Below are 15,141 nucleotides of genomic sequence, written 5' to 3'. Positions count from 1 at the left end.
TAATCTTGGTTTTGTTCCTGGATGCACACTGTCAAACACATCAACTTTCATTTGGTAGTACCCTGTCTGTTTATTGGAAGTGCTTTTTTCTTGTCGGATTTGTGTGGGTTGCCCCTTGTATTGTGTCTTCTCTGAAAGGCGTTAAGTAGCATACCATCAGACCAATCAATTTCTAGGCAGAGGTAGTGATGCAGAATCTGTTGGAGGTAGACCGGTCCCACTTTTTTAAAAATTCGTTTATGGGATGTGGGCGTTGCTGGCAAGGCCCAGCATTTATTGCCCATCCCTAGTTGCACTTGAGAAGGTGGTGGTGAGCCGCCTTCTTGAACCGCTGCAGTCCATGTGGTGATGGTACTCCCACAGTGCTGTTAGGTAGGGAGTTCCAGGATTTTGACCCAGCGACGATGAAGGATCGGCGATATACTTCTAAGTTAGGATGGTGTGTGACTTGGAGGGGAATTTGGAGGTGGTGATGTTCCCATGCGCCTGCTGCCCTTGTCCTTCTAGGTGGAAGAGGTCGCGGGTTTGGGAGGTACTGCTGAAGAAGCCTTGGCGAGTTGTAGTGCATCTTGTAGAGGGTACACACTGCAGCCACGGTACGCCGGTGGTGGAGGGAGTGAATGTTTAAGGTGATGGATGGGGTGCCAGTCAAGCGGGCTGCTTTGTCCTGGATGGTGTCGAGCTTCTTGAGTGTTGTTGCAGCTGCACTCATCCAGGCAAGTGGAGAGTATTCCATCACACTCCTTACTTGTGCCTTGTAGATGGTGGAAAGGCTTTGGGGAGTCAGGAGGTGAGACACTACCGCAGAACACCCAGCCTCTGACCTGCTCTTGTTGCCACAGTATTTATCATCATTCACTCCTTGCTGCAACCCCATGGCGATATAGCTAGCTGTTCCCTATTTTAAAATCATACTTGGCCTGTCTAGCATTAAATAAAAATACAATAAAGCAACTCCCCCTATTTTGTCATGGTTATTTTACCCCAGATTTGGTATCTGTGCAGAAGGACTGTGTTGAAGCGATGGAGGTGGCTGGGTCAGTACCTTCAAGAGGGATTTGGATGGATATTTGGCAAAGGAAGTTATCAAAGAGTATGAAAGATCAAATGGTGTTACAAAGCCACATCTGCTGCAGATACATTCTCAGATTCAGTAGCATCAGTTGGTTCCCGTAAGCAGTCTGAGCGTCTAACTATTTTCAAAGGTGACTCGTACCTACTTGTATAGTAGTGTAACCCAAGGGCGTAACAATAGCATCCCCTTGTGATCTGGATTGAATATTCAGATGGAAATGTGAAGTGTTGTGAAGACTGAAGCCATCTCTGCCACGAACTCCATACCTTTGCTACCGATTCCATCCCCCTCCCTGGCCATTGACTCTGACTTAACCAGATACTGCTGCCCATATCCTATCCCGCACCAAGTTGCACTCACACCCCACTTTGTCCTTGTTGTCCTACATTGGCTCCTGCCTCCTCCCTCTCCACCTCAGACGCTTCAAATTTAAATTCTCTTTGTGATCAAATTTCTCCATAGCTTCGTTTCTCCCTGTGACCTCCCTGCAACCCATCAAGAATCATTTGTGCATCCATCTCTTCCCTTACCCCCACCATCCTAGGCCCCACTCTCTGAAATTGCCTAGTAATTTTCTCTAACTCTTCACAGCCTTTAAACTCCACCTGTTTTGGTCATGGATCCTCATCTTTTTACCTTCGGCTTGATGTCCATTCCTTCCTTCTGTCTCTTTGAAGCACCTTGGGCCTTTAAAAAAAATAAAATATTTTCAGATGTGGGTGATGCTGGCAAGGACGCATTTGTTGCACATGCCTAGTTGCCCTGAGAGCACTGAGTTAACCACATTACAGTCTGGAGTCACATGTAGGTCAGACTGGCTGGGTAGGGATTGCAGGTTCTCTTCTCTGAAGGACATTTGTGATCAAGTTAGGTTTCGATGACTATCGGCAGCTTTCATGGTCATTTCTACATCAACGGTGCTATATAAGTGCAAGTTGTTGCTCGATAAAGGGAATGCAATTGTGGCATATATGAATTTTGAGAAGGCATCCAATAAGGTGGAGGCTTGTTACAAACATTCTGATGTATGGTATAAGATGAAATGGTGGAGGATGGAAAGAAAGTTGATTGACAATCAAGAAACAAATGAATCTTAGAATGGCACAGCACAGAAGGAGGCCATTCAGCCCATCGAGTCTGTGCTGGCTCTTTTGAAGAGCAATCCAGTTAGTCCCACTCCCCCGCTCTTTCCCCATATCCCTGTGATTTTTTTCTCCTTCAAGTATTTATCCAATTCCCTTTTGAAGGCTACAATTGAATCTGTATCCACCACCCTATCAGGCAGTGGATTCCAAATCCTAACCACTCATTGTGTAAAAACGTTTTTCCTCATGTTACCAGTCACCTTGAATCTGTGCCCTCTCGTTATCGACCCAACTTTACACGCTAAGAGATTAGCGTGTAAAGTTAAGGCACATGGGATTCCCCTTGGGGGCAAGGTATTGACTTGGATAGAGAACTAGTTGGCAGATAGAAAGCAGAGTTGGAATAAACGGGTCTTTTTCCGAGTGGCAGGCAGTGACTAGTGGGGTACCGCAGGGATCGGTCCTTGGACCCTAGCTATTCACAATATATATTAATGATCTAGACAAGGGAACTAGATGTAATATCTCCAAATTTGTAGATGACACAAAGCTGCATGGGCGTGTGTGCTGTGAGGAGGATGCCGAGAAACTACAGGATGATTTGGACAGGTTGGGTGATTGGGCAGAAGCATGGCAGATGCAATATAACTTGGATAAATGTGAGGTTATCCACTTTGGTGTCAAAAACAGGAAGGCAGATTATTATCTGAATGGCAATAGATTGGGAGAAGGGGAAGTGCAACGAGACCTGGGTGTCCTTGTGCACCAGTCGTTGAAGGTAAGCATGCAGGTGCAGCAGGCGGTTAAGAAGGCAAATGGTATGTTGGCCTTCATAGTGAGAGGATTCGAGTACAAGACCAAGGATGTCTTGCTGCAGTTGTACAGGGCCTTGGCGAGACCACATCTTGAGTATTGTGTGCAGTTTTGGTCGCCTTATCTGAGGAAGGATATTCTTGCCATGGAAGGAGTTCAGCGAAGATTCACCAGGCTGATACCTGGGATGGCAGGAATGACGTATGAGGAGAGATTGGGTCGATTGAGCTTATACTCGCTGGAGTTTAGAAGAATGAGAGGGGATCTCACTGAAACTTATAAAATTCTGGCAGGACTGGACAGACTAGATGCAGGAAGGATGTTCCCGATGGTTGGGGAGTCCAGAACCAGGGGTCATAGTCTAAGGATAAGGGGTAGGCCTTTTAGGACTGAAATGAGGAGGAATTTTTTCACCCAGAGAGTGGTGAACATGTGGAACTCTCTACCACAGAAGGCAGTAGAGGTCAATTCATTAAATATATTCAAGAAGGAGTTGGATATATTTCTTAAGGCTAAAGGGATCAAGGGGTATGGGGAGAAAGCAGGGACCGGGTACTGAACTTGGATGATCAGCCATGATCGCATTGAATGGCGGAGCAGGCTAGAGGGGCCGAATGGCCTACTCCTGCTCCTATCTTCTATGTTTCTATGACCCTTCAGCCATTGGAAACAGTTTCTCTTTATTTACTCTATCTAAACCCATCATGATTTTAAACACCTCCGTGAAATCTCCTCTTAACCTTCTCTGCTCTAAGGAGAACAACCCCAGCTTCTCCAGTCTATCCATGTAACTGTAATCCCTCAACCCTGGAACCATTCTAGTCAATCTCTTCTGTACCCTCTTTTGTAATGGTTCAGGTTAATGGGTGTTGCTCAGAATGTAGAAGGATTGGAAGCAGTGTACCCTGGAGGTTCATGCTGGGTCCACTTCTGTTTTGGAGAAACGTAGATGATTTGGATTTGGGTATAAGAAGATTTGCTGATAGCATAAAAGTAGGGTTGATAAAAAGCAGTGAGGGCTGTACAAGTCTTGAGGAGGATATGGACTGGTTAGTGCAATGACCAGACAGGTGGTAGATGCAATTTAATGTAGAAATGTTTGAGGTGATGCATATTGGCAAGAAAAATAAGGAATGGGAATATACACTCAGTATAAAGATGCTGAAGCATTTTTTTTCACTCTCGCCAAAACTAGGTACCGTTACACACTGGATGAGCTCCCATCAATGCTTTATGGTGTAAAAGAGCGAGCCCAGTCATATGACACCTGGGTGAGTAAAGTGAGAGAAGCCTTGGAAGCGGAACTTAATCACAAGAAAGGTGTGTATTTTTTATAGTTTCTTTTCTGCACTTAATGAATACTTTTTTTTTGCCCACTCTCCCACTTACACACCACACAATATCTCCTGATCAAGTGGTAGGCTGTATGTTTCTCGTCCGCTACTAATTCATGTCAGCCATTCTCAAGGCAAGATGTGAGAAATATGGCTTCCTCAAACAAGGATAACCTTGGGCAAAAATTAGAACTTGGAGATGGAAGTCTGAGACAGGCTAAAGAGCTCAAAATCAATAAATCCCCAAGATAAATGGTATTTATCATGGAGTGCTATGAGAGACTAGGAACAATATTTGTGAAGCACTGGTGATGGTTATGGGGGAGTCATTGGACCAGTGGGAAGTTGCCACTGGATCAGAAACAAGCCAACTGTGTACCCATAATCAACAAGGGTGATAAAACCAACAGGAGCATCAATTATTGGAAGTGAACATGAGGATTATCTGTTCAATTAAGGAAGGATATACTTGCCTTCGAGGCAGTGCAACAAAGGTTCACTAGATTGATCCAGAGGATGAGAGGGTTGTCCTATGAGGAGAGTGTGAGTAGATTGGGCCTATACTCTGTGGAGTTTAGAAGAATGAGAGGTGATCTCATTGAAACATAAATGATTTTGTGGGGGATTGACAGGGTAGATGCTGAGAGATTGTTTCCCCTAGCTGGAGAGTCTAGAACTAGGGGTCATAATCTCAGGATAAGGGGCTGGCCTTTTAAGACTGAGATGAGGAGGAATTTCTTCATTCAGTGTTGTGAATCTTTGGAATTCTCTGCCCCAAAGGGCTGTGGATGCTCAGTCGTTGAGTATATTCAGGGCTGAGATAGATAGTTTTTGGACTCGAGGAATTAAGGGATATAGGGCTAGGGCAGGGAAGTGAAGTTGAGGTTGAAGATCAGCCATGATCTTATTGAATGGCGGAGCAGGCTCGAAGGGCCGTATGGCCTACTCCTGCTCCAAAATCTTATGTTCTTATGTAACAATAGCCTGGTAAACCGTCAATATGGAGTTAGGGGGTGGCGTTGGTTAGATCCTGCTTCACCAACGTCCTTGAACTCTTTGAGGAGGTTGCATCCTACACGGACAGCAGAAAGCGCTGCAACATGTTGTGCCAAGACTTCAGAAGGCATTTTAAGAACATAAGAAGAAAGAGCAGGAGGTTGAAGAGGTGATAAAGTTCTCGGTTCTGCTTGTCGTGGTAAGGAAATTCATAAGAAATAAGAACATAAGAAATAAGAGCAGGAATAGGCCATACGGATACGGCTTCTCGAGATCATGGCTGATCATCGACCTCAACTCTACTTACCTGCCCGATCTCCATATCCATTGATTCCCCTGGAGTCCAAAAATCTATCGATCTCAGCCTTGAATATACTCAAAGACTCAGCATCCACAGCCCTCTGGGGCAGAGAATTCCAAAGATTCACAACCCTCTGAGTGAAGAAATTCCTCCTCATCTCGGTCTTAAATGGCCGACCCCTTATCCTGAGACTGTGTCCCCTAGTTCTAGACACTCCAGCCAGGGGAAACAATCTCTCAGCATCTACCCTGTCAATCCCCTCAGAATCTTGTATGTTTCAATGAGATCACCTCTTATTCTTCTAAACTCCAGAGAGTAAAGGCCCATTCTACACAATCTCTCATCATAGGACAGCCCTCTCATCCCAGGAATTAATCTAGTGAACCTTCCAAGGCAAGTATATCATTCCTTAGATAAGGAGACCAAAACTGTGCACAGTACTCCAGGTGTGGTCTCACCAAGGCCCTGTACAATTGTAGCAAGACTTCCTTACTCTTATACTCCAACCCCCTTGCAATAAAGGCCAACATGCCATTTGCCTTCCTTATTGCTTGCTGTACCTGCATGCTAGCTTTCTGTGTTTCTTGCACGAGGACACCCAAATCTCTCTGAACACCAACATTTGAAAGTTTCTCACAATTTAAAAAAGATTCTGTTTTTCTATTCTTCCTACCAAAGTGAATAACCTCACATTTCCCTACATTATTCTCCACCTGTCACCTTACTGCCCACTCACCTTAGTCTATCTATACCCCTTTGCCGACTCTGTGGCCGCGATCTTACCTGAGGAGGCGCATTGGGAGCGGGACTGCTGGTGTCCGGGTTGTAGACCCGCCCCTTGTGACGTCTGACTATTTTGCCCTGATTGGCCTTGTTAAGCCCACCCTGTGGGCTTGCCAGCCAATTAAGGGAAAGTCGGTGTCAGATGACGTCAGTGCATGACGCTTCATCTGCCGGTTTTCTTAAAAGGGAGAGGCCCCATAATTTTTTGACAGATGAATTGTCAGTGTTTGACAGCATTGAGGTGCTGTCAAACACTGACAATCACTGTCCAAAGGTGAGCCCTTGTACCCAGGCTCACCAATGACTCTCTCCTTAGGAGAAAACAGATGGCAGCTGCATGTGAGATTGCAGAAGCCATCTGTCAATTCTCCCGATCAGATGAGGTTTCACAGAAACATCAAATGTTGTCACCTGCAGATACATATAAAAAGAATAAAAATATTTCTCACTACATTCTCTCACCTGTCAGACTTACCTGTGCGCTATTGCACCCATCACACTACCTCTGCAGCTGTCATTTGCACACTTACACTGCAGCAGACCCACAGCTCGCCTCGCTGACCCTGGCGGGGTTTCCCGCAGTCGGGAAGCCTGCATCAGGCGGAAAATGGTGAAAAGCCTCTTAACTGCATGTTAACAGGCAGTTAATTGGCTCTAATCCCCTTCCTGCCGCTAGGAGACGGGTCCCTGTGCAAGTCGGGGACCCGCCTCCCGGGAAGATGGTTCAGAGGTGGGTTGGGATCCGCTCCCAATTTTTCCCATTTTCCCAGCAGTCCTGCCTCCAAACGCGCCTCCTCAGGGCTGGTAAAATCCAGCCCTTTGTGTTCTCCTCACAGCTTACTGTCCCACCTAGCTTTGTATCATCAGCAAACTTGGATACATTACACTCGGTCCCTTCATCTAGGTCATTAATATAGATTTTAAATAGCTGAGGCCCCAGCACTGATCCTTGCGGCTCCCCACTAGTTACAGCCTGCTAACCTGAAAAAGATCTGTTTATCCCTACTCTCTGTTTTCTGTCTGTTAACTAATTCTCTATCCATGCTACTATATTACCCCCAACCCCATGAGCCCTAATCTTGTGTAATAACCTTTTATGTGGCACCTTATCGAATGCCTTTTGGAAATCCAAATATGGTACATTCACTGGTTCCCCTTTATCTACCCTGCTCGTTACATCCTCAAAAAACTCGAATAAATTTGTCAAACACGATTTTGCTTTCAAAAACCATGTTGACTCTGCCTAATCATGTTATGATTTTCTAAATGACTTGATACCACTTCCTTAACAATGGATTCCAGCATTTTCCCGATGACTGATGTCAGGCTAACTGGCCTGTAGTTTCCTGTTTTCTCTCTCCCTTCTTTCTTGAATAGCGGTGTTACATTTGCGACCTTCCAATCCGCTAGGACCTCTCCAGCATCTAGGGAATTTTGGAAGATCAAAACCAATGCATCCACTATCTCTTCAACCACTTCATTTAGAAACCTAGGATGTAGGCCATCAGGTCCAGGGGATTTGTCGGCTTTTAGTCCCATTAGTTTCTCTAGTACTTTTTCTGTACTTATATTAATTACGTTAAGTTCCTCACCCTCATTAGACCCTTGGTTCCCCACCATTTTTGATATGCTTTTTGTGTCTTCTACTGTGAACACAAATACAAAATATTTGTTTAACGTTTCTGCCATTTCCTTATTCCCCATAATAATTTCTCCTGTCTCAGCCTCTAAGGGACCAACGTTTACTTTTGCTACTCTTTTCCTTTTTACATACTGATGGAAACTCTTACAATCTGCTTTTATATTTCTTGCTCGTTTTCTCTCGTATTCTATTTTTTTCCCTTTTTATCAGTTTTTTGGTCCACCTTTGCTTGTTTCTGAAACTCTCCCAATCCTCGGGCTTATTATTATTCTTTGCAACATTATAAGCTGCTTCTTTCAAGCTACTGCTATCCTTAACCTCTTTAGTTAGCCACGGTTGGATCACTTTTCCCGTGGAGTTAATGTTTCTCAATGGAATGTTTTTTCGTTTAACAACATTCCACATAAAAGGCTTTCAGTTAAACTCAGAGCATTGAGAATTCGGTTTACATTTTTGGAATGGATAAGTAATTGTTTTAAGGATAGAAAACAGTGGCTATTTTTAGAGTGGCTTTGTCAGTGTGGGCAAAGTATTGAGCAGGATACCCCAGGGATCAGTGTTGGAATCATTACTGTTTCTAATTTACATCAATGACTTGGACTCAGAAACTCAATGCAAATTGTTTGGATTTGCAAATGTACAGCAGGCACCTCAAAGCACTGGAGAGGTACCACCAACGCTGCCTCCGCAAGATCCTGCAAATCCATTGGCAGGATAGGCGCACCAACGTCAGTGTTCTTGCTCAGGCCAACATCCCCAGCATCGAAGCTTTGACCACTCTCGATGAGCTCTGATGGACGGGCCACATTGTCCGCATGCCCGATACGAGACTCCCAAAACAAGCGCTCTACTTGGAGCTCCAACACAGCAAGAGAGCCCCAGGTGGGCAGAGGAAACGCTTCAAGGACACCCTCAAAGCCTCCTTGAAAAAGTGCAACATCCCCACCGACACCTGGGAATCCCTGGCCCAAGACCGCACAAAGTGGAGGAGAAGCATCCGGGAAGGCACCGAACACCTCGAGTCTCTTCGCCGGGAGCAAGCGGAAGGAGTGCACGTCAACCCAAGCACCCCACCCACCCGCCCCTTCAACCACCGTCAGCCCCACCTGTGACAGAGACTGTAGGCCCCGCATTGGACTCATCAGTGACCTGAGAACTCATTTTTAGTGTGGAAGCAAGTCATCCTCGGTCCTGAGGGACTGCCAGAGAAGAGAAGATGATTTGCAAATGATACTAAACTAGCAAGTAGAATCTGAAGAAATAGCTCAGATTGCAGAATGAGTGGCATAAAATATACAAGTGCCAAATCACTGTGACTCCAACAAGCTCATTAGCACACAGATGGCAATGGTCTGAGTGCTTGGAGCTCATGACCAATATTCCCTTTAAGCTGCGCGGTTGCGCAGTGTTCCGAGGATCCCGGCTTGCTGGCTTTTCAGTGCAAAAACCGCGCATGCGCAGTATTGTGAATGGCCCGCGCAGCTCCTTAAAGGGGCCAAAAAAACTACAGGGAACATTGGTCATGACCTCTTTAAATCCAGCAGCCTGTGCCTCTGGAACGTAGTGGATTAAACATGAAAAAATGGCAATGGAGAAAATAATGGGACTTAAGATAGACAAACCTCATTATTTAAGGAAGGGAGGGGGAAACCAGGTAATTAAGACCAGTCAGTTTAATATCAATTGTGGCGAAGTTCCTGCAGTGTATCATTAGAGATAGTGACTGAGCAATTCGACAATTATCAGCTGATGAAAGAGTTCAACATGGATTGTGAAGGTTAGGTTGTGTCTGACGAATCTAGATTAATTTTTTGAGGTGGTCACTGGCATGCTGGACAGGGGAGTCTATGGATGTTGTCTATATGGACTTAGAGAAGGCATTTGATAAAGTTCCGTACAAGAGATTATTGCAAAAATGAACGCATGGAATTGGAGGTAACCTTGTGACATGGGTTGGTAATTGGGATACAGGAAATGGTGAGAGACCAGGAACTATGGAGAAGTGAAGGGATTTAGGTATCCATGTACACAAATCACTTGAATCTCGCTGCCCATGTGCACAAATCACTTGAACCTCGTGCACAGGTACACAAACCACTTGAACCTCGTGCCTATGTACACAAATCACTTGAATCTCGCTGCCCATGTACACAAACCACTTGAACCTCGCTGCCCATGTACACAAACCACTTGAACCTCGCTGCCCATGTACACAAATCACTTGAATCTCGCTGCCCATGTACACAAATCACTTGAACCTCGTGCACAGGTACACAAATCACTTGAATCTCGCTGCCCATGTACACAAATCACTTGAATCTCGCTGCCCATGTACACAAATCACTTGAACCTCGTGCACAGGTACACAAATCACTTGAACCTCGTGCACAGGTACACAAATCACTTGAATCTCGTGCACAGGTACACAAATCACTTGAACCTCGCTGCCCATGTACACAAACCACTTGAACCTCGTGCACAGGTACAGAAGTAATGAAAAAGTCCAGGGAATGCTGGCCTTTATCTCAAGGGGACTGGATACAAAGAGGTGGAAGTTATGCTTTAATTGTATTGAGCCGCGGTCACACCCCATCTGGGGTACTGCATTCTGTTTGTTGCCCTGCAGCTCAGGAAGGATATATTGGCCTTGTAGCGGGTGCAGCGCAGATTCACCAGAATTACAGGAAACTTTGTGATATCCGGCACCGACGGGACCGAGCTGTTGCCGTCCCATCAAAACTGCCGGACAAACCAGCGCTAATGTTAAAAAGCTCCGTATGTAGCAACAAACCCTGTTGCTTAGCAACAGCTTCTAAACAGTCGGCCGTAGCTTGCAAGCGTCTCTGTAGCTAAGCAACAGCTTCAGCTAGACCTTGCAGAGCCTGACTGGTGAAAAAAAAAAGCAACGAAAAGAAAAAAAACTTACTGAACCGACTCCTGAATTTTGCCGGTGGATCGAGCATTCCGGACAGTTAACCTCCAGATAAACCAAAGTTTCCTGTATTGCAGATCTTAAAGGCTTAAATTATGAAGACAGATTGCATAAACTTGGGTTATATTCCCTTGAGTTTAGAAGGGTGGTGAGTGGTGATCCGATCAAGGTGTTTAATATGATGAAAGGATCCAATAGGGTAGATATAGAGGAAGTATTTCCTCTATAGAGGGCACAGTCTTAATTGTCGAACTAGTCCATTCAGGAATGAAATCAGAAAGCACTTTTTTGCACAAAGGGTCATAGTAGAAATCTGGAACACTCTTCCCCCAAAAGACTGTGGGTGAAATACTCAAGAGTAAGATGGACAGAGTTTTATTTGTTAAGGGTATCAAGGGATATGGGTCAAAGCCGAGTAAATGGAGTTGAGGTACAGATCAGCCATCATCAAATAGAATGGTGGAAAGGCTCGAGAGGCTGAATGGCCTACTCCTGTTCCTATGTTTCTGTGCGGCAAATAGTATAAGGGGAAATGTAGCAGCACAGATCGCAGCAAGTTTGTTGATGGACAGGAAACAGTTAGGGTAAATGGATCTTGCTTGGTTTGAAGAAAGGTTGGAAGTGGTGTACCCCATGAGTCAGTGTTGGGTTCACTTTTTATATGTTGATATATATAGATTGAAATCCAAATCTCAGATCTCGCCAAACTCTACATCTTTACCCCACCTTCAAAATCATCCTTAAAGACAAACAGAGACTTTAGCTGCTTCCACTGGTCCCCTTCCTGCTCAATGTGACACCCTACTCCTCAAATTGGGAAGTACCTTAAGACAGTTTGCTGCTTCAAAGTTACTACAGGAATGCCAGTCGCTCTTCTACCTTCTGATCTTTATTCTCCTTTCCCGGGCCTGAAACTTGGAATGTTTGAGTTACTCGGGTCGTGCTTGTGTGCTACCACGTCGTGCAGTAAATCAGTTCACTATTTAATTCTAGTAGTGTCCTGCCGAAGGAAGAGCTTCAGCAGAACATGGTGGCTGAGTTGAGCTTTTAGCTCACAACTCTATTGAGAGAAAGATTACTTTTGTGTATACAATAGTTAATGGCATTTGTAACAAGTCTTTTTGAGGGCAAGAAAGATTGGTGGTGGAGTGAGTTGGACATTGTTCATGCCCCTCCAGAACTTGGATTTAAAATCAAGTCACAAGGAAGGGATAAGGATCCAATATGAAGTGAATTTGGGTAATCTCAGTATAGTTGCTGGAGAGGGAGATGTGGTTCCAATGTACCGAAATTGACCATCATTTGTAACACTGAATTTAAAAGCTATGGGAGAGGCTACATTTAAGTAAACTGAAATTTCTGAGGTACAGTTATTGCCGTAAAGTAGATGGAGTTTTATTCTGTGCTCAGTTGTGCTTAGGGTTGCAAAATTCTGGGAATTTTTAAAATGGGAAACTTTCCATGGGAATTTTTGGGAATTTATGGGAATTTTGAGTTTTTTTGCAAAATGATGGTTTTTGTCTCTGACCCTTATATTGGCCCTGAAATTAGGATCGGGGGCTTGTCGCGCGTGCAAGCCCTCGATCTGCACTCACCCTGCGCGCCAACATCTGAAGCCCAGGCCTGCTTGCATTTCCGGTCACAGGCCCAGTTCTGATGTCGGCGCGAAGTGCTTACCTGATCCAGCGGCGTAGTTAGTGCGATGTGCCGGCTGGGATCAGGTGAGCACTGTGCAGCCAATCAGGGGAGGGGAAACTCATTCATGAGTTTGACAGTAAGAGCTGTCAAACTCATGAAAAGTATGGGCTGCCAAAACACTACTTTAACTTTAAATAAAATTTTAAAAACATCCCACTGATTGTATCTATCTATATATATAAATCGGTACTTCTGTCTGTCTGTCTGTCTGTCTGTCATTCTGTCATTCTGTCTGTCATCGCCTGTGCGTCTGTCGGGCTATGCGCTCGAAAGTTACAGGGCGTACCTACGCGCGCGTTACCTCCAAAGAAAGCTTACGCTTCCGAGACGGTTTTAAGCGTATTTACGTTTCGGCCGGGCTAAAATCGCGCCCGCGGTATCCCAAAAACCTTCAACATTCCACTCATTAGCATCTCATTAGCGACAGAGTGACCTCGAGCTCGACCAATCGTACGCCGGGTTGCTGGCGTGTGCCGCCGGGCCAATCGGTGCGTGTGTGGCCGGGCTTTATCGTTCTGAACCGAGGTGAGTCGCCGCCATCTTGATTCCAAACTTTTCCTTTCTTTTTCCCGCTTTCTGCGTCTTAAAAATAAACGTTGCTTTTAAAACACACATTGTTTTAAAAAAAAAATGATTTAGAAAGTAATTAACTTATCTAATCTCATGAATTTTCGTACCTTTCCCCGTTTTTTCCAGGTAGGCCGAGAAGCCTCGGCGTCTCCTCCGCACCCACGCCCGAGCTAGGTACCTCCCGGCCCCACTCGAAGGCTGGAGGGCCGAGCCTCAGCCCAGCGCTGCTAGGGTGCGCGCGCAGCAGGAGCTGAGACGCGGCGTCTCTCTCTGGCTCGGCCGGGGGGCGGGGCTTGCTGAGCGTCAAGCGTCACCCTGGCAACCGCCCCCCCCCCGGCCGTCTCGCACAGCCGCAATCGCCGGTTTTCACCTCGGGGGGGGGGGGGGCGCGACCCACGGGGGGCCGCGACCCTCGTGGGGGGGCCCGCCAAGCGTCACCCTGGCAACCGGCCCCCCGGCCGTCTCGCACAGCCGCAATCGGCGGTCTTCACCTCGGGGTCGGGGGGGGGGGGCGCGACCCTCGGGGGGGGGGGCGCGACCCTCGGGGGGGGGGGCCCGCCCCGCCTCCCCTCCCTCCCCCCCGCCTCCCTCCCCCCTCCCCTCTGCCTCCCTCCCCCCCCCGCCTCCCCTCCCCTCCCTCCCCCCCGCCTCCCCTCCCTCTCCCCCTCCCCTTCCCCCCTCCCCCCTCCCCCCCTTCCCCCTCCCCCTCCCCTTCCCCCCTCTCCCCCCTTCCCCCCCTTCCTCCCCCCTCCCCTTCCCCCCCTCTCCCCCCTTCCCCTTCCCTTCCCCCCCGCCCTCCCACCCCCCCTCCCTCCCCCCCCCCCCCAAAGTCGCGCTCTCCCTCTCTCTTCCAACAACAACATGCACTCGAAAAAGCCTCGGCACCGCCGGGCACTTCAGCTAGTCTATTCTATTCTATCTATATATCTATATCTATATCTATATATATATATATATATATATATATATATATATATATAAATCGGTACTTCTGTCTGTCTGTCATTCTGTCTGTCATCGCGTGTGCGTCTCTCGGGTATGCGCTCGAAAGTTACAGGGCGTACCTACGCGCGCGTTACCTCCAAAGAAAGCTTACGCTTCCGAGACGGTTTTAAGCGTATTTACGTTTCGGCTGGGCTAAAATCGCGCCCGCGGTATCCGAAAAACCTTAACATTCCGCTCATTAGCATCTCATTATCCGCTCATTAGCGACAGAGTGACCTCGAGCTCGACCAATCGTACGCCGGGTGCTGGCGTGTGCCGCCGAGCCAATCGGTGCGTGTGTGGCCGGGCCTTATTGTTCTGAACCGAGGTGAGTCGCCGCCATCTTGATTCCAAACTTTTCCTTTCTTTTCCCGCTTTCTGCGCCTTTAAAAAAAACGTTGCTTTTAAAACACATATTGTTTTAAAAAAAAATGATTTAGAAACGAATTAACTCATCTAATCTCATTAATTTTCCTACCTTTCCCCGTTTTTCCAGGTAGGCCTCGAAGCCTCGGTTTCTCCTTCGCACCCACGCCCGAGCTAGGCACCTCCCGGCCCCACTCGAAGGCTGGAGGGCCGAGCCTCAGCCCAGCGCCGCTAGGGTGCGCGCGCAGCAGGAGCTGAGACGCGGCGTCTCTCTCTGGCTTGGCCGGGGGGCGGGGCTTGCTGAGCGTCCAGCGTTACCTTGGCAACCGGGGCCGCCGGCCGTCTCGCACAGACACAATCGGCGGCCTTCGCCTCGGGGGGGGGGGGGGCCGCGCGCGCGCAGCAGGAGCAGCTGAGACGTGGCGTCTCTCTCTCTGGCTCGGCCGGGGGGCGGGGCTTGGTCAGCGTCACGGTTACCCTGGCAACCGGGCCCGCCGGCCGAGCCAGAGAGAGACGCCGCGTCTCGGCTCCTGCTGCGCGCGCAACGGCGGTCTTCACCTCG

General features: G+C 47.3%; 1 protein-coding gene across 6 annotated transcripts in view; it reads left to right on the top strand.

Moving 5' to 3' along the window:
• The window catches only part of kdm5a (lysine demethylase 5A), a 343,245-nt gene that overhangs the window by 154,713 nt on the left and 173,391 nt on the right, over window positions 1-15,141 (top strand). For all 6 annotated transcript variants that reach the window (XM_086008547.1, XM_086008546.1, XM_086008544.1 and 3 more), the window contains exon 16: window positions 4,169-4,293. In XM_086008547.1, the coding sequence (XP_085864673.1) occupies window positions 4,169-4,293 (125 nt within the window). The remainder of the gene's footprint in view (window positions 1-4,168; window positions 4,294-15,141) is intronic.

This window comes from Somniosus microcephalus, chromosome 16, assembly GCF_052327205.1.
Source record: "Somniosus microcephalus isolate GS21.2 chromosome 16, FLI_Smic_1.0, whole genome shotgun sequence".
Lineage (NCBI taxonomy): Eukaryota > Metazoa > Chordata > Chondrichthyes > Squaliformes > Somniosidae > Somniosus > Somniosus microcephalus.
Note: the sequence above shows the minus strand (reverse complement) of the source record. Positions and strands in the feature narration are given on the sequence as shown.